Below are 22,383 nucleotides of genomic sequence, written 5' to 3'. Positions count from 1 at the left end.
ACCCAGGGGATGATCAGGAAGCTCCCAAGAGGGAGACCCCCCCCCATTGTGTTCAAGGCTCTATTTCTAGGACATGCCTGGGAATCAGGGCTCAGCAAAGACACGCTGAAGGGTGCAGGGCATCCCAGGAGATGGGAGGTGGGGGAGAGGGGCAGGGCTGCTGGCTTCCCAGTGTCCTTGTCCTGCTGGACACATCCACAGCAGGTGCAAGTGAGGGCCCTTCCTGGTGTCTTTGCCTTCCCTTGATTAGAGAATCAGATTTCACCCTGGATTCCCCTGCCTGGTGTCAGGATGTCTCTCTCTGATGTGGAATGGTGCCCAACATCTGTAGACCTCTGTGTCTTCTTGAAGGGTTATGCCACCAGCCATGGAGCATGGTTCTGCGTGAGTGGCAGCACCAGGACAGAAAGCCTGGGTCAGCACTGTGCGCAACAGAAGGGTGCCCGATGTCTGCTGGATGGGCAGCCCGGCCCTTAGTGGGGTGACGGGAGCACACTGTCTCCAGAGTTAGAGGCCATGGCCATGCCTGGATGTCACATGTGTCCTCCTGTGGTAGACACCCCCTCTTCTCTCCACACACCCACAGGCTTCCTCCAGCAGAGCCCTCACCATGCAGGCTCTGTCTGCTGCTTACTCTGCAACACCCAGCCAGGGCACCCAGGTGGGGCACCCAGGCGGGGCACCCAGGCAAGGCAACCAGGTGAGGTACCTGGACAGAACACCCAGGCGGGGCACCCAGGGGGGCACGTCGAAGGCAATTCAGCCTGGCCCTCCAGCCAACTCCTCCTGTTTTCCTTCAGAGCAAGAAAATTGCCCACTGGCTTTAATCAAGTCCCTGTGTCAGTTTTTAGGGCTGGAAGGACCTCTTGAGACCAATCTTCAAATATTCACTCATCACTGTCCGCAAATCAATGACATGGCCGGCCTGTGCCAAGAACTGCTGGCACGTTGCTCAGGGACGGGACACGGGACCTGAGCCCCGGACCTTGGAGAGGCAGAAGACCAATGTGATTGTCAGGGGACACAGTGGGATTCAGAAGGCAGGGTGCCGTGTGCCATCCCTGGGGGTGGGGTGATGGGAGGACAGATAAGATTAAAGAGCCATGGCTGTTAATCAGCAAAACAAAAAGTGTCTGGGACAGAGGCACTGGCCACAAAGCCCTGGAGGCATTATAGGTGAGTGCCTAGGAGAGGCTTCGCATGGCTGGCCGGCACGGCTGGGGCCCACACAGTGGGGTGGGCAGCAGAGGGGGCCAGGTCAGGGAGGAGCTGGACTGCACAGGCCCTAGAGGCCAGTGAGGAGGCATCTGATTTTACAGGACAGTGTGGGCAAGACTGTGCAGGGAGCTGCAAACCCTTTTACAGAGGTGGAAAAAGCCGGGTGGAGGGGCTCCTTAGGTCCTCATGAATATACTTTACACCAACAGGTGGAGGCAACCTGCATCAGGACAGCTCCCAGCTGTGGGCCACCCACTCTGCACCTGAGGACCGCAGGGTCAGGACTAGGCAAGCACAGCCCTGAATGCTGCTGGCATTTGCACCCTCCGGGACCCCATGCCTCCTGTGCGCCTACGCCCAGGCCTTGGTCCTCCTGCTCAAAGGAAAGGGAGCTGAAAAGATCTAGAAGTCTGGGGCGCCATGGGGTCCACGGCAGTTCCTGTCAGGATGTGGGGGGCCTTGCAGTCGCTGCCACAGTGTGGTCCTCCCCAGTACTAACCATAGCTTTGCTCTGAGTTTGCAATGCTTGAAAGAGGAAGTTTTTGCCATCCAGGCTGGGGAATCAGCCCAAGTCTGGGAACCACAGATGATGCAGGGATTTGCACTTCCGTGGGGAAAACCGCAAGGCACACTCTGACCTTGTTTCGGTTCTTAGTTGTTCCTTTTGAAACGTCTCTTACTGAAGCAATCTGTGGGGAAGTCACACAAATAAAGTGCTTGAGAAACAGCTCATAATCTGCTTACCCAATTTGCTAATCAGATTTGGAGAATTCTAGAAAGCTTCTCGCGCTTAGAGTGACCAGCCCTCCTGGTTTGGCTGGGACTTTCACTGGGATGCCGGCCTGAGCCCTGGTCATTCTCGGACCCACAGCTCTGCTCCACCCCCTTGCCACGATGATTGGCAGGTGACCAGCCAATCAGGCATCCCTCGGATTCCTCACTTGGGGTTGGTGGGGCACACCCTCTCTTGCCCTGGAAGTGACTCAGGGTGGTGGTGGCTGGGCTGTCTCTGCCTCCCAAAGAGTGCTCTTCTGTAGGACAGAAAGACCGAGACAGGCTGTTTGTGTGCATCTGTGCACCTGCAAAGCCATCCACTGACCCACAGCTGTCTCTTGAGACCGGGATCAGGGTATGTTGGGAGCTTCCGGGCCAGGGTCCTGCCTTCTATTGTGGCAGAGAACCTGCTACGCAGGACTGTTCAGGGTGGAGGCAGAGGAGCAGGTATTATGTGCAATAAATATTTAATTCCACCCAGGGCTTCTCCTGCAGCGACGTACATCTGAGCTTGGTTTTATACATTCTACCCACATCACGGTGCCCTTCAGCAAGGTTAATCCTGTCCTGATGCGAGTTTAAAAATTAAATCCACTTCGTCGAACAAATGTCCTGGGCAGCCTTATCCTTTATGCAGAGTAAATATGTTTGCACAATGGCTCTGGGAACAGAGCTGCATGGCAGATAACAGGCACGTTCACACAGCCCCAGCCCTCACTCCATGCATTATATATGACAGGCCCAAGCCAGCCTCGCCACGGTGCTGGCGAGCCAGCGGCAGCTTGTCAGCGTGTTTAAATCAGGAGCAAAACAGATTGTGTACTCGTTCCCAAGAACAAAAAGCAGAGGAATAATTTGGATCTTAAGAACGGCAGGTTTAACTTAGATCAGAGCAGACTCCTAGATTTTTCTCGTCTGCACAAAAACTTTAAAAGTATAGATAAAACCAAACGAGAACAACGACCACCAAAAAGAAGAAGAAAAGAAGCCCTACACTCTCCCAAATCTACCTCACCTCCCTGGTTGGTTTTCCCCGAGTTTCTAGAAAGTGACAATGACCTCTCTCCTACGCAGAGCTGAAGGGAGGCACCATGAGATTTGTTTCCTCCACAGTGTTCTGGGGCTTGTAGACTCAATTAAGATATTAAAAATAGGACTCGGGCCAGCAGGTTCTTGTGTGGGGTGCTGTCTGTGTATGTCCCCAGCGAGGAGTCTCTGCCAGCCCTTCCAGTTCCGGAGACACTGGAGAGTTCTGAAGGGGATTACCTGCCTCCTGAGACATGAACTATTTCTCTGCAAACACTGGTCATCTGTCTGGGGGTGCCAGCAGACGCTCAGCGCCAGTGTTATTACCTCTTGGAAATTAAAATGGGCTGCAGGGTGAGGGATGACCCCTGCCAGAGACCCCAATACCTCTGCCTGGAGACCCAACTGACCACATTAGTTCCAAGTTTTCCTCCTCCCAGGCTGGCGCTGCCTGACACCCTGTTGTCACCCACCACCCCATCAGCAGAGCTGCTAAAGGCCTCACATTTCATAACTGGAAGTGGCTTTTATGGAGGCCAGTGCACTGCCAGCCCAGGGGGCCGGGCAGGGAGAAGGTGGCAGAGCTGGAAGCCTGGAGGGGGAAGGAAGAAGAGGGAGGGGCGGAGGGCAGCTGTTGAGCAAGAGGTGGGGCCCTGTGCCGCCCTGAAATACCAACAAGAGAAGTCACCCCCCAACATCTTCTGTGGCAGCCCCCCTATGGCTAAGGGGTCCTTGGGTGTGGGGGCTGCCAAGTGACACCGTCTTCCAAGAACAATGTTAATGAGATGTAACTCACCCATTTAAAGGGCCCAATCCTGTGGTTTTCAGCATACTCAAAGAATTGTGCAACCAGCGCCCTGTTCCAGTCTGAGAGCATTCTCATAACCTAGAGAAACTCTCTACACTCTGGCTGTCACCCTTCTGTTCCCTTCTCCCCCCAGCCACTGGCAGCAACAAGTTCCCTTTCTGTCTCTATGGAGTTCTCCGTTCTGGACATTTCCTACAGATGGACTCCCGTGCCAGGTGGCCGGCTGAGCTGATGTCGCCTGCCGTGAAGGTTCATCCCTGCAGCAGTGTGACTCAGAGCCCCACTCCTTAAGGCTAAGGGCTTTGCATCCCATGCAGACTTCACTTGCTTTCATCCCTCCCTCAGGTGAGGGCACTGGGGTTGCTTCCTCTCCTTGTGGTTGCTGTGACTAAGGCCACTGTGGACACACATGCACAGTGTTTGTGTGGGTGTGTATTCTCATTTCTCTTGGGAATACACCCGGGAGGGGCATCGCAGGGTCTCGTGGTGCCTCACTCAGGAGGAGCTGTTTCCCACCTCACACGTCTGCCTGCTGAGCACTCTTCTCGTTCTGCTTGGCCTCCAATACTGGTACAAACCACACTAAGGGCAAGAGTGCCTTTCCCTGGACCCAATTCCTACAGAAGTTAGACCCTTTACCCCAAATAAGATCCCAATACAAGAATTGGCGGTGGGGGCGGGGGGGAGGGAGAGTGTCTCTCCTGCTCCATGAGGCTTGGTAGCAGCACCATAACCAGAGGCCTCCGAAGATACCACACTCTTGGGCGGGAATTCCTAATGTTACAAAGATGTCAAGTGTCTGAAAATTCACCCACAAACTCAATTCAATCCTAATCAGAATTTCTGAGGAACTCAAAAATAAGCTAAGATTTACACAGTGGAGTTAAGGTCCCAAAATAGCTATATCCACTTAAGCTACAAAGAGTGAAGGGGATGGGCTTGTTCAATGAGATAGTAAGTCATCTTGGGAAGATGCAGAAATAAATGCCATGTGGCATTGTCACAAAGAGCAGTGGACTGGCGCCAAGAGCTCAGACACATGGCCAGTGCACCACCAAGGTGGCACGGCAGATCCACGGCGCCTCGCTAGAGGAAAGGCATCCAGGAGCTCAAGAACCCTGTAAGGGCTGGGTCAGTGGAGAGAGCGCCAGGGGAGGGGAGAAGATGTCTGCCATGTCTTAAGCCCCAAACGGGTCCTTATCTAGAGTTCAAGGCATAAACTATGAAAGGTGGAACCCCACTAGAAAAAAATGGGCAAAAGCGATGAATGAGGCGGAACCCCACTAGAAAAAAATGGGCAAAAGCGATGAATGAGCAGTTTATATGAGTTAAAGTTACATGTTGGCCTTGAAGCTAACGAGTATGGGCAAGAGGCTCAAAGTCACCAGCACCGTTTAGAAAGCTGGGAGCGCAGAGTCCCCCCCTCCGGGGGAAACCACTCTGAACCGTGCAAATGAAGATGAATTTGACCCAGAAATACCAATCTTGTCATGAGCCAAGTACACCATGGCACATGTCCTTGGGGGCTTCACCATGGCACTGGCGGTGGCAGTCGAGGCCGATGGGTAGACAGGGCAGGTGGACGAGTGAAAGCTGGTGGGTGCACCAGGAGTGGGGCTTGTCTGCAGGAAGCAAGGGGTGAAATGCAGACAGGCCCAGGTGGATGCTGATCAAAGCCACCATGCAGGCTTGTGAAGGAGGCAGACTTCCGGAGAAGGCTCGGCCAAGCGCCCCACCTACCTACAGTATGATATACAAATTCATTTTGCAAGGACATGGTTAAAATATAAAGATGCCCACTGGACACATTATAGTGAGTGCTCGGGTATGGACAGGGGTGGGGATGGAGGGTGGGGGTGGAAGGAAGAGAGAGAAACGAGTCAGTGAGGACAGGACGTGGCTGGTCAGGACACGGCTGGTGACGTGCCTACCCCTGCACCCAGGGCTTCCCCGAGCATCCTTGCACCCCACACCCATCAGGAGGCTCCTGCTGCACCAAGCCCACCACGGCCCTGAGGCCCCCAAAAAGGACTGCATTCCCCCGGGCAGCTCCCCTCACTGAGGGAACCCTCCTGGGGCAGTAGTCACCTGGCTGGGAGATGGAAAAAAGGAAACCAGGGCCAGGGAGGTCCACCCCCACCTGTCTCCACGGACTACCTGGCGGGGGGTGGGGTTCAAAGGCTCAGCTGCACTCACATTTCCTCCAAGGGGCCTTCAGGTTAAGCTACAGCTCCTGACATCCCCAAAGATGTTGGTTGTAGCTGGGAAGGTCAAGTCCCAGCTCTTCTGAGCACTGAGGGTCTGAAACATTCAAGTCACCAGGAATTCCAGAGCCAGTGGCCCTGTCCCCCAGAATTGGTCCACAGCTTGACCGAGCAAGGGCTCCTGCTCACACTGCACTGCCCACTCCACTGGCCAACGGACAGCCCTGGGTGGCCACCTGGTCCTCTCTTCCACCCTTGGAACACTCCCATGGGGGTGGGCCCTCCTCACAGTGCCCACAACGCCCTGTGCCCAGGTAGTTGCTGAAGAGGCAGTGGGACCCAGGGCTCTTCTATGGGTGACATCAGGAGGTGGGGGCCCCAGGGCTTCCCAAGGGTGACACCAGAAGGTGAGTGAGCCCAGGGCTCCCCTGAAGACTGGGCTGGAAGGATCTTGATGGGGGCAGGTGGTGGACGTCAGGCTCAGCGACTCGGTGAGCTGAAGGCTTGAGGGAGGTGCTGGGCTCTCTGGTCAGCTCCTCCCTGGATCCAGCACACAGCAGCTGAGGCCCTCCTCTCTGGAGGAGAACCAGGAGGTGGGCAGCAGGGGACCGCAGCGGGAAGCAGGAAGCAGGAAGCAGGAGTGCTATGTCCTGAGGCTGGGGAAAGGGAGCCGGAGGTCCACGGACACATCTGGCATTGTCAGGGCAAGTCCTGGTTTCCTCTTCCCCAAAGTAGGAAATGCACAAACAGTGGTGGACAAAAGGACTCTCCATCCCTTTCCTGGGCTCTGGATTCCCTTGGCAGAGAAGCTCTCCTCCCAGGGAGGGGGGCATCCAGAAGCTACCTCTCCTCACAGGAAAGCAAAGATGGCCCAGGGGGCCCTGAGGAAAGTGAAACCCCAGCTGAGACCTGCCGGGCGACCTGACCCTCTCCCAGCCCCTGCATACCTGGTGAGCAGGAAGAGAGGGGAGTCCTCAGCAGAGGGACAGGAGATGGCTCAGCTCAGATGACATGCCCGGCCTTGGCCCAGCCTCCAAGCCAGCCCCAGCCCCTTGCTCCTAGGAGGGACCCTGATGCCGGAGGCCGGGTGTCTGCATGGGGGTGGGTACACCTGCTGCACTCAGGTGCCCCCCTAAGGGTCGAGCTGGTCCCAGGAAGGCGGGGCAGCTCTGTCACTGGAGGTGGAGTGTTTCAAAGAGAAGCTGGCTTTAGGATTTGGTCTGAATTTGTTCCTGACTCCACAGTTCCCTAGCTGAGCGAGGCTGGCATTTAACTTCACCTACAGAAGTCAGCTCTGGGAACAGAAACTTGCACCCCAATGTCCATATCAGTGTAACTTGACTGCTCCAGACTCCTGCTCAGGAAGACAGAAGCTGCTGATGGTTTGGTGCTCCCTGCAAGAGTCTCCCAGGGACTCCTCGACTCACCCACAGGAATCGATATTTATGCTTCATAAATCGATATTTATGTAACCCTCCTAATCCCCAGGTTCCTGCCTGCTGCGTGCGCTGACCCTGAGCATTTCATCGTGATCCCCAACCCTGCCCGGGGGACTAGAAAGTCACCTTAGACAAGGCTCCCAGCTCTCAGTAAACGGGACCTTCCCTTCCCACTCAGAGGGGGAGCTGGCACTGCCCGCATCGAGGTGAGTCACGAGCTCGGCCATGTCCTGTCACGGTTGTTGGAATGTTTGGGGAGCATCATTGAGTGGCTTTGCTCACAGGTGAAAGCCCTTGGAAGGGGTCCTCTGTGTCTCATCCACACACGGCCCCCACCTGGGGACCCAAGTCAGGGGCAGCCCCTTCCTCGCTCTGATTGCCTCTTACTGTGTGACAAAGCTGAGTTACCTGTACCCCAACATGTGAGTGCAGCTCCATATGTCCCGTAAAAGAGCTGTCAGGACTTTAGTTTCTAGAAAGAGCAGGGAAGCCCAAGCCCACTGGAGAGGAGAGGAGAGGTGCCTAGTCCCAGGGGGAGGCAGGTAGCTGGGCTGCCCAGGCTATAATCTCGGGAGGAGGGGTGCAGTCAGGATGTCTCCCCACCCCCCACACAGCAGCAGAAGGGCACTACTAGGGCCAGGATGGCAAGGCTCCTGACTGTGGTGTATTTTAATTTCATTGCAACAGCGCTTCCTCATTTAATAATAAGTCACCACATTTTACAGGATTGTGGCTTGGCGTAGGTGGACACAGTTCCAGGGAAGGACCCCACCTTCTGAGCAGCCTCACTAGCCGGCCTCTTGCTTGCTTTTGCAAAGGCTCATCTCAGCTGCAGACCCAGCAGGTGTGGCAAGAGCCAGGAGGCTCGGCCTCCCCACAATGAAGGCAGGGATGTGGGGAGTTCCTGGCGACAGCTGTGCTGTGGCGTGTAGCAGAAACAGTAACGGATATCCATGGCACCTGCGTGTTCTATCCAGTTTATTTAAAGTTTTTATTTAAACTTCCTTTTTAAAGTGATCTATAACACCTATCACCAAAGTGCATGAACCCAAAGTGACCCGCCCACAAGAAGCCTCAGCCCAGTCCGCCCCAGGCCCCTTCCAGATCCAGTGGCCTGGCCCTGCTGAGAGAACTGTGGTTGGATGGGAAGGCGTTTGCTTCCCTCTCCCCGATCACTCAGTCAGCGTGTCCCCATCCCCGCACACGCAGCCACTCTGCCCACGTGGGCGGGGGCTCTGTGCAGATGTGAAGGATGTCTCCGTGTGGCCTTCTACTCCCTGCTCCACTTGTGTGTAAATTTCAACAAAGCTTTTCCAGGAAGCTGTAATGTGTTCACTTTATTGCTGAAAAGGATTCTCCAGCATGAACATCCCTACACTGATGGCCCCCGTGGACGGGCACCTGCCATCGTGTCTCCTCCACACCTGGGCACCTTTCTGTAGAGTAGAACTGGGGACAGTCACTGATGAGAGTGTGCTGGTCGTAGAGAATTATTAGAAATAGTGCCAAACAGCCCTCCGAAGCGGTGGGACCAATGAGCTGTGCTCCACGACAGTCTCCGCCTCTTACCCATTCTCACCAAAACCCAGGGCAGTTTGCTGTTTGGAAAATTTTCAGCATATGGTGATATCTTGTGGGATTTTAATTTTCATTTCTCTATTAACAAAGTTAGGCCTGTTTCCTCATTTTCTATTCAGTATTGTCTTTTATAAGGGTCAGTTGAAGTCACTTTCCCACTGCCTATAGGGTTATGGATTTATAGAAAGTCTTTATTCTGGATACAAGCCCACAGTCCCTTCTGTGTGAAATGTCACCCCCTCACTCCGTGGCTTCTGTGTCCACTCTCTCCGTGGTGTGTTTTGAAAAACAGATGCTCTTAATTTCAGTATCAATTTTTAGACTTCTTTTCGGTGAGTGATTTTCTGTCCTGTGTAAAATACTTCCAGGGCGGTTTGACACCTGATGATGTGATCGAACTTTCCCTTTCACATTTGTACCTACAATTCTCCTGACGCTGATTTTTCTTAGTATGATACAAGTCAGGTTTCATTTCTTGGTTTTCCGTATGGGAGTCAGTAGTTTATACTGTATAGTGAAAGTTCATTCCTTCCTGCTGCTCCGAGGAGCGGCCATCATCATAAATCACAGGTCCGTTTGTGCCTGGATCTGTTTTTGGACACCTCGGCGAGCTTCGCTGGTTTACTGTGCACCCCCGGGTCAGCCCCACAATCTCAGTTCCTGCAGCTTCATCACGATTTCTGGTATCAGGCAAACCTTCCTCTTGGTTCTTGCTCAAGAGTACCTTGGCTATCCGCCCTGTGCCTCTCATAGAAATTTAAATTTTCACCTTGTCGATTATCACAAAAATGGGAGTTTAATTGATAATGCAGTGACTCTCTAGATAAATCAGGTAACGTGCATGTCCTCATGACACTGAGTGTTCTAATCCATGAACATAAAATATCCTTTTGATTATTTCAACCTCTTTTAGGTCTTCAGTTCCTACTTGATCATTTTCTACACCAAAGATTAACATCTATCTTGCTAGATTTATTCACAGTTGGCATTGCTACGGCAACACTCCTTCCATTTAATTTTTTGATTGTGGCTAGTTTTTAGAAACACAATCTACATTTGCTAAAGTTATTTATTTTAGTTTATTCTTAGAATCTCTTGAATTTTCTATATACATACTCAGTCATCTCTTCTAAAAATGATTTTATCTGGCTCGCCAAGCCTTTTACATTTCTCCTACTAGGCTGGGTGGTAACACCAGCACGGCATTTCTGAAGGTGGCATCTCACTCTTTTACTTTGCTCTCAGTCTCCAGGAAGGCCTTTCAATTTTTACCATTAACTGGCTGTAACTTCAGCACCTGCAGCTTCTGCAGACTTGTTTTTCCGCTCTGTTATTTCCATTGACTCTATGTGCTGTCTTTTTTCTCATGAATCTGGTTATCTTTGTCTTCTAACCTTTAATTTGAAAACAAATAAAAAAAATACGTTTTTCAAAAATAATGACCTAGGACAACGCTATTCCTTCCCAGAGAAGGTTTGTGTTGGTTTCAGCTAGGAGCCTGAGGGTACTAGAAACATAATTTCAGGAGCTGAAATGCTTTCCCCAGGCGCTTAGAAGACTCAAATCCACAGTCCACATGAGGGCTGGGTGTTGCTCACTCACCCTGTTCTTAAGGTGTAGCCCTATGGATCCCAGCCCCAAATCCATATTCTTGGCAGCTTCTAAACACCAACCTTTGACCTTGACCACTGAAAAATTATGAAAGTAATGGTTCAACTTTCCAGCTGTCATTTGGGAGTTAGCAAATCCCCTGGGCAAAATAGGCCCCACATGCTGGTTTCACTTCTCTACAGACCATGCTTTTCCTGGGCTACAAGATGGTCCTTTCCTGCAGAGTCTGACTATGCCTTCAAGCAGATCTAGTTTTTTTTTTGTTTTGGTTTGTTTTGTTTTGCAGTTTTTGGCCGGGGCCAGGCTTGAACCTACCACCTCCGGCATATGGGGCCGGCGCCCTACTCCTTTGAGCCACAGGCGCCGCCCTAAGCAGATCTAGTTTTTAATGTTTCATCTGTTTGTCTGCAGTAGGATGGGTGGCCCCAGATACCTGAAATATTGCTGCCAGAAATTAAATAACTTTCATCCATCCTGCTTTAAAATATTTCAGCTTGGGCGGCGCCTGTGGCTCAGTCGGTAAGGCGCCAGCCCCATGTACCGAGGGTGGCGGATTCAAACCCGGCCCCGGCTGAACTGTAACCAAAAAATAGCTGGGCGTTATGGCAGGCGCCTGTAGTCCCAGCTACTTGGGAGGCTGAGGTAAGAGAATCGCTTAAGCCCAGGAGCTGAAGGTTGCTGTGAGCTGTGTGATGCCATGGCACTCTACCGAGGGCCATAAAGTGAGACTCTGTCTCTACAAAAAAAAAAAGATTTCAGCTTGTCAGAATCTTGCGTTCTTTTCCACTCTTGGGCCCACATGCTCTTGGGAACGATGACTTGATAACTGACTGTACTATCAACACGGCACCTGGAATAAGCCCTGTGACAACACAAAGGGAAGGAGGACCCTCACTCCTACAGGGCTGCTGCAGGCGGGCTGAGCACACACACCTGGGGCTGCCCTTGTCCTCACGCCACCCTAGGTGACCCTCACTCCTGAACTGGCTCCAGGAAAGGAGGTTGTGCCACTGATGTCCAGCCTGTCTCACCAGCCACAGTAGCTCAGGGACACTAAATGGTGTCTGAGGCCATGAAACTTGTTTCCTGCTCCCCACTGCAGGCCAGTGGGCTGAGGCCACCACACAGAAGAATGCAAGGTGTGGTGTTTCAGCGCCCACAGAGCCTGCACAGAAGGTCCTGTGCGCCCTCAGCCTCCCACTGTTTTGCTAAACCCCTTTGGCCATCAATCCACTTCTCTGCTGCATGGGCTGAACTCCCCACCCACACCCCGGGCTGGAGAATCAGCAAACCAGAAACAGTTCCTCCCTCTGCTGCCCCTCTCCGGTTACCATCTGACTCTTCTTAGTGACTGTCTCTGCATCTCTTCAGAAATCCTTCCTTGCCCACCCATGTCCAGGCTGCGTGTGATTCACAGCACAAGATGCAGAATATGGGCTCAAGGACTGGGGGCATGAGAGGTATCCTCACCGTCGGGTGTAATGAACAAGAACAGCCCCAGTGATCCAAAGGATGTTTGACTCTGCATTCTAACATCTGGCTCTTACTACCTGTGTGACTTCAATTTCTCCTCCTGTGGTTTTCAGGTAATTTTTTCTGCTCATCGGGGCTGGTGTAATGTTCGTAAGATGTCAGTAGCACTTGGGACACACCTTTTTCTCTCTCCCCCTGCTGAGTGCCCAAGGACTGGCTCAAATCTGAATTTTCTGGAAATTAGATGAAGAAGGAAAGCTCTTTCTACAGAACTTTCCTCATCTCCCATCAAGGCCTTGGGGTATTGTTTGAGTACAGCAAGGAGTGAGAAGGGGGCATGGCAGCTGGGCTTTCCTTAAGCTGCCATGAGCGAGGCAGACTCTTCCAGAGGGCAAGGGAGCTCTCTGGATGGGGAACAGGCTGTCTTTGTAGGGAAGTAAGCCTAACTGAACAGTCAGCTTGCTGGGCCTGGGCTGGGAGGAAGCATCCTTTGAGATTGTCTCATACCACCCATTGGTGCAACTATACAACCTGTAGGAAGTGGGTGTCCCCGAGAGAGTTGAGAAACTGCAGCACATAACTAGGGCTGGTTTCCCCTGCCCTGTAGCCATTGGGAGCTTTTGCAGTCACAGACCTGGAGGCAGGGAGCTGAGCGGAGTCACCATGGCCCCGGGGGCCACAGTCCTGGCCGCAGTCCTGCTTGTCCTGCTTCTGCACATCAAGGACCTGCCTGCCCAGGCCGCTGACACCTGTCCGGGTGAGAGGAACTGGGGTTTCCTGGTCCGTGAAAGCTGATGACAACCCATTTACCTTGGGTGTCCTGGGCGAAGCCCCTAGCAAAGGACTTCTTAGGAACATTCACAACAGCTCACCTCAACCCTCAGGCCAGGAGAGGGAGGCTCAGAAAAGCCAAGGTCTAGGGGAGCAAGGGGGCAGATTTCATTCTGCATCCATCTGCACCTGAAGCCTGAGATTTGCCCCATGGAGCCCATAGCTGGATCTAGACCCTGGCACTGAGAAAGAAGAAAAAAGATATTGTTGACTTCTTATTTCTATCTCCTGTGCCAAGAGACACTCTAAGATTTTCTAGTTCAGAGGCTGCATCCCTGACTTACAGGGTTTGTGAAAAATGCAGATTTGGGGCCCTGTCCCCAGAAAGCCCAGTTCATTCATCTTAGGCGGGGCTGTGGAAGGCAGCGAGACCTCACTCATGGGCTCCGGAGCTGCTGGTTCTGTGCACAACAGCAGAGGACAGCGGCCACCAGCAGATAACTTATTTATGGGCGATACATAAATAGTAAATTATAGTGTGGTCCGGTGGAATGAGGAACACAGCCCAGAGAGGAAACACCCCAATGGCAGCTGCCCGTGTCTCCCAGGGAGAGCACGGCTTAATTCTATATTTTCTCAGCCATCCTTTAGGAGGATGTATTAATTTTGTAATCAACACAGTTAAAAATGCTTTTTTTCAAGAAACAAACAGTCTCTGTTTGGTCCCAGTGGTGCCAGAGCTTCTCCGTGTCCCTGTATCAAACACCTTCCCGCCCCAGGTTACCTAGAATCTTGCTGCCGCCCCATAATTCTGTGATCACATTCCCATGGTCTGACAGTGAAAATACTATTGTGAACCCAATTCCCCAGCTGTCTTACACTTATTTACTGTCCTTATTTATTGAGAGTGTCCACTGTTGAGGAGTTTTTCTAAATGACATGAATTATATCAGGATTTGTAAAACTTTTGTGCTATAATTGAACATTTATCATAACTTTACCATCATTCCTACTTGGTAGCTAGGGGACAGATGCTCAGAGGGATGAGGTGACTTGCCCAAGAGAAGGGTGACATCATATGGACAGGGTGGCCCCAAGGCAGGGTATCACCTCTTCATCTGACAAGTCCCCCTGCAGTGGACCAAGTTCCCATCGCAACAGAAACCCCCATTCCCAGGCCTGCCTCCCACTGAGGCAGGTGCTACGGCTACAGCCATCAGCCCAGGCCCAACGTCTCCAAGGGGCAGGCGCCCTCAGTTTAGGCGGCTTCTCTGCAGCTATAGAGCTTCAGGCCCAGGACGATGGCACTGACTGGCCACTTGTGTCTCTGTACAGAGGTGACGGTGATGGATCTGCAGGGCTCTGACAAGCTCTCCATCCTCCGAGGCTGCCCAGGGCTGCCTGGAGCCCCAGGGCCCAAGGGGGAGGCTGGCACCCATGGAGAGAGAGGTACGTGCACTGGGGCCCGTGGGCAGAAGGGGTTGGGGAGCATTTCCTGCCCTCTGAAATTAGACCCTCAGTTGGGCAACACCCCACCATGATAGGAAGCTTTGCTCGTGGCCTCTGCTTGGAGACAGGGATGTAGCTGACCCCTGAGGTCATGGGGGCTCTGGACTTGCCTCAGGTGGTAGCTGCTCCTTCAGCCCTCTCAGGAGCTCACATTTGGGCGTATGGGGGGGGGGTGGCTGTCACCTGTCACCTGTCTTTGATTTTATGCCAGCATGCCATGACTACAGGCAAGACTCCTGAAGTGTATGGGCCTCCCCATTCTCACCAAAGTTGGGGTGACCAATTTCTTCTCAACCTCTCTGAGATGAGGAAATTGAGTGCCAAGGGGGTCAGGACCTCCTGAGCGCAAACGCGGGAAGGGGCTGGGCCTTGGCCTGGGTCAGCTTCAGGGCACAGCTGGCAGCTGTCCCACAAACAAAAGCAGGTGGCAGGTGCCTGCTGAGATGTGTGAGGGTCCCTGAGCCTGGTGTAACACAGATGGGCACTAAGCTGGAAAAGGGAGCTGCCTTGGGGCTGAGCTGCCCCTGTCTATAGGTGACCAGGCGACGAACCCACATCACCTGGTGGGGACGTCCCAGTGGAGATGGGACAAGCTTGGAGCTCCCCATGACTCACACATCCTCCCAGGTATCCCTGCTCAAGACCTGAGTGGGCAGGATGGGGCCAGGTCATGCCTGATTACCCAAGAGCTGGACTCCTGTCCCCTGTGCCCTGCTGAGGGGACAGCCGGGAGGAAGCTCTTGCTGTGGTGTGAGGAACTGACCTCCCTTGGGCCAGCTTTCTAGCAACAGGCATGGCTGGCTCATTTAGCCCAAAGCAGGATCCAGATACACGCCCTCTCCCACCCAGGGGGACACAGAGGATGCTGGACAGCCTCTCAGGTGGCATCAGGGCAGGTGAGGGCTCGGCCTTGGGCTCATGCCCATGTGGTGGTGGGACCTGGGCACTGGGCAGTCCTCAGACCCCTATTGAGGACAATGACACTGGCTTGGGAGACCGCATGGCTCCTGGTGTCCCCTCTCTGGTCAGAACCTGCGTGGAACCCTGAGTGACTGTTGCAGGAACTTGGCCTGGCTGCAGAGCCAGTGCCTCCCGCCCTGGGACCTTGCCGCACAGACTTGCCCTCTGGGTGTGGGAGACTGGCAGAACAATGCTCTCTGAAGACACATTCCTCGTCCCAGGGCCCAGTGCCCAACTAGGCAGGGGGGCTCCAGGAGGGGGACTTGGACCCAGGCTCATGGTCACAGAGGGTGAAACCCAGGTTGTGTCCAGAAAGCAGATAGGAGCTGGGCCAACGCCCTGCACTGATCTCCAGCCCAGGGTGCAGGCTTGTCCATCACACCCGCCACTGTGTGGGCTCTACCACCCATCTGTGGGCACCGCCAGGGTGTACCTTGGGTCAGTGACTCTGGGGTATGGGATCTGGAGGGGTGAGGGCTCAGGACTCTACTGCGTGGGGCAAAGTTTTTCCAGAAGAATTGTTTAGGCTGCATTTTTCTCAGTGATGGGGATGATTGGATTTTGCAGGAGAACGAGGTCCCGCCGGAGCCCCTGGGAAGGCAGGACCACCTGGACCTAAAGGTAACCAGGGGACAAAGATAGGCGGCCTTGAGCTGGACCCTAGGCCTGTATATAAAGATGGACGGAGAGAGACAGAGACAGACAGAGGGGGAGACGAGACAGGACAGCGAGGCAGCCATTGGAGTCAGGGCCTCAGTGTCCCCTTCCCCTGCTTGGGACCCTGGCATCTCAAAGCCGTAGTGAGCCAGCCGGCCCACAAGTGTGTGGAGCCCAGGGGAAGAGGCCGGGACTGTGCCCCAGCTGGCTGCTGCCTTCCCCCTGCCCTCCCAGAGCAGAGGCTGCCTGGAAACCAGAATGGGGGGACAGTCGTGGGTGGACGTGACACTCTGGCATGGAGGCCTCATCGTCCTGCTTCTGTCCGCAGGAGATCAAGGACAGAAGGGGACGCGAGGCGAGAAAGGTGAGCTGTGCGCGGTCCCCGGGCCGTGCGGGCTTTGTGCAGGGGAGGCCTCAGACCCAAGTCCCCGCCTCTCCAGGCTGGGGGAGGGTGGAAGGGCCCCGACCCACCTTGTCCTCAGCGTCCGTGGGGCCTCACACACGGCATCTGCCAGCTGCCGCCCCAGGTGATGAGCAAAATCACACAGTCCCATAGATGTAGACATTTTACGTGTTTAAACATTTGTCTAATTCATGCCCATTTGTTTCAAAAAATTGTAAAAGTCAAAAAAAGCAAAGTCTGCAAACCTCTAAACCAGGCTAACTCAAAGTGTGGCCCACGGGCCACATGAAGTGGTGTGAATTGTATTTGTTCCCGTTTTGTTTTTTACTTCAAAATAAGATATGTGCAGTGTGCATAGGAATTTGTTCATAGTTTTTTTTTTAAACTATAGTCTGGCCCTCCAACGGTCTGAGGGACAGTGAATTGGCCCCCTGTTTAAAAAGTTTGAGGACCCCTGCTCTAGACAGTCACATCCTCGGTCTACAATAATGACCAGAATGGGCTCAGCCCCCAGTGCAGATGCTGCCAGGACGCTCACCCGGTGACCAGACTGTAAGGCAGACTGGGCTGAGCCTGCAGTGACCAGGCGGCTGAGAAGACCGACCCACTGTGACAGGTGCAGGAGGACCAGAGTGAGGCCAGTTAGTGTCACAGGACAGACACTGCCCACCTCTGGCCACAGGGAAAAGTGGGACATGCAGGGCCCCTGCCCGGTTGTCTGTGCTGACCAGTGAAGCGGAGTCCAGCGACCGCTAATTAGAACTGGAGCAAATGTCCCGGGAGCGTCTGGATCACAGTTGTGTCCCTGCTCCAGCCTCTGTCCGGGCAAGGTCGGGGGTGCTAGGTACCAGGGCTCTGACCCCATCTCAGGACAATGTCCTCTTCCCACACAGGGGACCCTGGGCAGACCCCGTCGTGTGCCACAGGTCAGTGCTCAGGCCGCCCCCCTCCGGTCCACTGCCTCCAACCCCTTGTGCCTCCAACCCCTTGTGCAGGGCACAGGGAGGGACTGTCCACTCAGGGGGCTCCGTCAGTCTCTCAGCCATTGGCGGCTGCTGCCTGTGTGTCCAGAACGTCCCTTGGCGATTTCCTTGTATCTCATAATTCACCCCAAATGGCAGGGCCTGGACACTAAGGAGGGTGGTGCTAGGAGCGGGGAGGTTAGGGGCTGGGCCTGGTCGTCACAATGGGGGGCCATGTCTCCATCCTGGCCTCGGTGTCCACCCGTCCCACAGACCTTGCGGTCTCTGCTTCCCTCTCTCCTGGGTGTGCCCTCCCCACCCCTGGCCTGCTCAGGGCTCTAGGGCCCACCCACGTCTATTCCCGATTCCCTTCCAGGAGCACGCACCTGCCGGGAGCTGCTCAGCCTCGGGCACTCCCTGAGTGGCTGGCACACCATCTACCTGCCGGACTGCAGGCCCCTGACTGTGCTTTGTGACATGGACACAGATGGAGGGGGTTGGACTGTGAGTGTGGGCTGGGGTCCCCTGGCCAGAGGGGCAGCTGGGGGTCCTGGAGACCAGGCTCCCTGTCTGGTGGGTGAACACTTTGGAATTCTCTATACTCTTTCTAAATTCTGAAGCTGAATCCCTCACTTTCCCTGAGGACTAAAAGAATCAGAAATGGCGGGGAAGTCACTCATGGGGAAAAGTGCAGGCTTCAGGGCAGGGCACAGTGGGGGCTCCCTGCCCTCCTGCTATGTGGCCTGGGGCTTGTTGCCTGCCCTCTCTGAACCTCCATTTCCTCCTTCCTCATGTGGGGTCTAGATGAGACCAGGTCGGGGGTGCTTATGACCCAGGGCCATGTGCGCTGTGACCTCTCAATTTCTGCTCCCGGGAGGCTGGGTCCCGCTGTCCCGGGGATACCAGCCTGGCCTCCTACCTCCTATCCTGGCTCTTCTGCAGGTTTTCCAGCGAAGGGCCGACAGCTCTGTGGACTTCTACCGCGACTGGGACGCATACAAGCGGGGCTTTGGTAGCCAGCTGGGGGAGTTCTGGCTGGGGAATGACAACATTCACGCCCTCACGGCCCAGGGTAAGCCAGGCGGGGTCGGGTGGGCCTGGGGCTCCAGGTGGAGCTGTCCTTGCCCCTTAGACTGGGCAGTCGGTAATAGGAGGCCGGATCCTGTCACCTGAGCTCACATCCTGGGACATGTATTCCCTGCCATAGCCCCACCGCACCCCCAGAGCACTGGGATCAGAGGATGCAAGGGCTTAGGGGGGAAGAGCCTTTCTAGCTTGGTGTCCTGGCTTTGTAGAACCTGAATGTGGGCAGGGACGTACAAGCCATTGGGCAGCTCTCATTCCTTACTCCTCCTCCCACACTGTCTCTTTCCTGAAACTGCCACCACCGAGGAGAGAGACTTTCACCTTTGGCCCTGGTCCTCTCTCACTCCTTCAGGGCCAACTGCAGGGGGTGGAGTCAGAGTAGCACCTGTGTCCTCAGCTCTCCTGGTCTGAGCATCAGCTTGTCCTTGGTCTTGGGGAAACTGAAAACTTGTCCTTCTGTCCCCAGCAGCCATTACTTTTTCCTGAGACACCTACCTGAGGCCTCTCCAGATAAACAGAGGACAAGAGCAGTGTCCTGACCTGGGAAACGTCCCTGCCCCTAACAGTGACATATTAGTTTTTGATGTAATGTTTTGTGCCATCAGATAAATTTGAGTAGGGGGAGTTTGGGGTGCAGAAGATAGACCAGAGATCTCCACAAAGGGATTTGTAATGGACTTGAGGAAATATCCCCTTGGTTGCCAAGGCCAGACATCCCCTAAAATGTTAAATTCCTGCCTTCCAAGCCTGGAGGGAGAAGAACCTTGCACTTGGACTCTGACACCTTCCTCCAACAGGCACCAGCGAGCTCCGTGTGGACCTCGTGGATTTTAAAGGCACCCACCAGTTCGCCAAGTACCACTCCTTCAAGATGGGGAGCGAGGCTGACAAGTACAAGCTGGTCCTGGGAGCCTTTGCTGAGGGCAATGCAGGTGCGTGTCTGCCCTGGGAGTGTGGCCCTGTCTGGGAAGCAGAGACAGCCCACTGGGTGTCCTGGCTTTGTCTGTTGTCTGTGACGTTAGTGGCAACTCGACTTCTCTAAGCCACAGTTTCTTCAACAGCAAATTAAGGTAATTGTACCTACAGTTAATTGTACTTACGCAGATTATGAAATACATTCAATAAAAAGTCCAATGAATGGTGGCTATTTTTATTTGCTCCTGTGATTGATGAAAACTGAGAAAGGATAAAACTTAAGGGCATTTCTGTAGGGTCTGAATTCCCACTCTGTGCTGCACAGCGACCTGTTCTTTAAGACAGAATGCCTGGTTGGTGGCAGGGGCGGGCAGACAAGGGTATGCCAAGGCTATGTGCCAGCAAAGCAAGTGTTCACTGAATGGTGCAGTGCACAACGTAGGCAACTGGACATGGAGGCTTCTCAACACTATGTGTAAAATGGCCCATTTTTCTCCTGAGCAGGTGATTCTCTGACATACCACAACAACTACCCCTTCTCCACCAAAGACCAAGACAACGACAACGTTAGTCAAAACTGTGCGGTGCAGTACCATGGAGCCTGGTGGTACGCGTCTTGTCACCTGTCAAACCTGAATGGCCTCTACCTCGGGGGGGATCATGAAAGCTTCGCAAATGGCATCAACTGGAAGACAGGGAAAGGGTACAACTACAGCTACAAGGTGTCAGAGATGAAGTTTCGGCTCACCTAGCTGGGGGCTCTGATCAGGAGGGTCCCATGCCTGCTACCAGGAGGGAGCCATATCCCTGCCCCCCCGTGAGAAAGGGCACATGGGGATCTTAGCCCACGGTCCTCGTGGGGGTGCAGGAGCTTCGCCGCTCCCGTGCCCCAGAGCTCTGGGCCTTCTCTCCCACTGCAAGGCTACGAGTAACTGTCAGCCAGACCCTGTCTCCATGCACGTTACCAATAAAGATGTTTGTTCGCTGCAAACGCGGGGTGCCTTTGTCTTTGAACAGCCCTCCCTGCTCATGTCCCCACCGCTGTTCTGCTATTCTAGCCTGTGACCTGGCCCTGCAGGGGGCTTAGATGCCCTTAGGGCTAAGGAAGTTTCTAACTGACCAAGATAGGTGTTGACATAGCAGGCACGTGGTGCCTGTTTGGAGGTAAAGTTTTAATGCCACACAGCCACGCCCACAGCGTCGGTGTGTTGCTGGCTTCCCTTTGCCCGAGCAGTTTTCAGGTGACAGGCAAAGTAAAGTGGAGTAGTGGGAACAGAGACCACCTGACCTGCTGCTCCTGCACCGAGTATCAGTTACAGAAAGTGTCTGCCGGCCCTGCACTCAGAGATGGCCATGCCTATCCCAGCTCTGTGCCCAACCATACCCACTATCCCGCAGTGCCCAGGCTTCCTGCCACCCACCCTTCTGGGTCCCCTGGGACGCACTCAAGACACTCTCCTTACCCGCTCATCACACTGAGGGTAACTGGGTGCCTGTGGGTCCCACGTTCATAGTAAAACAGAGATTGGATGAGGCAGCTGGCACATTGATTCAGGAGAGGGAAAGGTTTTCCTTCCCTCCTGGAAGTTGCCAGAGGGCTGTGCCCACAGAACTGTGAAGTGGGTAGGGACAGCAGACTCCTCCTTTCCTGCCCTGCAGGACCAGGGGCCCGAGCGTGAGGGAAGGCGTGGCCGTCCTCACTGCGACCCCCTAGCCTCAGGATGCTCCGCTTCCTCCAGGCCTCAGCCTTCCACCCTTGTTTCTCTTTGTGCCCCCAGGCATCCTCTGCCTTTTCTCTGCTCAGTTCCACTCTTGGAAATCAAGGTGGGTCCTGTGTGCCATTTCATCAGGGCAATACATCTCAGCTTGTGACCTCAGAGAGCCTGGAGCCTCTAGCAAAGACCTCTGAGGGGCTGTGGCTGTATTAAAATGTGGGGGGACCCAGACGAGGTTCAGTTCTGTCCTCAGGTGCAGGCCGACGTGCTCATAGAACAGGCCCCACCGGCGCGCCTTTCCTGAGCCCCACTGTCTACCAGGCAGCCCAGCCCATAGGGCCATGGGGCTGCTGCAGGAGGGGGTCCCCACAAAAGCCCTAGTGGAATGGACTTGCCCAGGCCTGGGAGGACAGGCTGGTGGGGATTCTGGTGCTCCTGCGTGTCCACTCTGGGCCTTCCCTGTGGACAGCTCCTCACCTCAGACAGCTCCCTGCAAAACTGGGCTGGGGTCATCCCTCCCAGGGCCAAGCTGGCCTGAGGTGTTAAGGTGGAGGTGGCACCTGGCAAACCTCCCAGCCCACCCCAGCTGTAGGTCACCAGATGCCAGCTGCCTGGGTTCTGCTGATTTCAGGTCTGCATGGAAAACAATGAGTCCCACCATGCACTCCCCGAGGAGGGGCAGCTGGATGGCCTGCACACCCTCCTGACAGTCACGGGGATCCCTGGGCCGGCAGGGGGCTGGGACTCATGGCCACCAAGGCCAATTCTAGGCCTGGGAACATGAAGAGAAGAGGATGTCCCGGAATCTCCAGCCTCATCCTCACCCTAGGGTCCCCTGAGTCTTGTTTTCTGGTGTGCTTTTCACTTATTTTTTGAGTCCCAGGAAATACCCTGATGGGCAGGGCTGGGTGTGGTGACTACTGTCACTGTCCTCTAATTTATTCAGAATATGTGATCCAAATAAGGTAGTGTATGGCTCCAGAGTCAGCACTGAGAGTTGGTCTTATAGCTTCACGTGGGTTGGCCTCTTGGGATAGTTTTTGGGGTCTGTGGTGTCTGGGATAGCCGACCACATCCTGGCCCAAGGGCCACTGTGTCTGGTCACCCCTATGTCCTCTCCAGCTTTGCAGTTTGAGGGGCACAATACCCCTGACACCAAAGGGTCAAAGGATTACATTGTCATGCCAACCAGGGGAAGCAGGAGGGAAGCAGAGAGGGGTGGGGTTACCCGAGTGCCACTGTAAACCCAACCCACACCCAGTCTGTCTTTCTTT

General features: G+C 54.3%; 1 protein-coding gene across 3 annotated transcripts; it reads left to right on the top strand.

Annotated features, from left to right (window-relative positions):
- Positions 1-12,043: 12,043 nt before the first annotated feature.
- Positions 12,044-20,377, top strand: LOC128563471 (ficolin-1-like). 3 transcript variants are annotated; one of them, XM_053558771.1, is made up of 10 exons: positions 12,045-12,244; positions 12,739-12,888; positions 14,238-14,351; positions 15,939-15,992; positions 16,357-16,392; positions 17,325-17,357; positions 17,770-17,897; positions 18,336-18,465; positions 19,277-19,411; positions 19,899-20,377. In XM_053558771.1, the coding sequence occupies exons 2-10, from the start codon at positions 12,795-12,797 to the stop codon at positions 20,144-20,146; spliced, it is 972 nt and encodes a 323-aa protein (XP_053414746.1). In that variant the 5' UTR covers positions 12,045-12,244; positions 12,739-12,794; the 3' UTR covers positions 20,147-20,377. The 3 variants fall into 3 exon arrangements, with proteins under 3 accessions (XP_053414755.1, XP_053414746.1, XP_053414766.1); XM_053558780.1 differs by lacking the exon at positions 17,325-17,357 and having other exon boundaries at positions 12,044-12,244; XM_053558791.1 differs by lacking the exons at positions 12,045-12,244; positions 12,739-12,888; positions 14,238-14,351 and adding an exon at positions 14,825-15,307.
- The last annotated feature ends 2,006 nt before the right edge of the window (positions 20,378-22,383 follow it).

This window comes from Nycticebus coucang, chromosome 2 (genome assembly GCF_027406575.1).
Source record: "Nycticebus coucang isolate mNycCou1 chromosome 2, mNycCou1.pri, whole genome shotgun sequence".
Taxonomy (NCBI): Eukaryota; Metazoa; Chordata; class Mammalia; order Primates; family Lorisidae; genus Nycticebus; species Nycticebus coucang.
The sequence above is the reverse complement of the archived record's forward strand: the minus strand, read 5'-3'. Positions and strand labels throughout refer to the sequence as shown.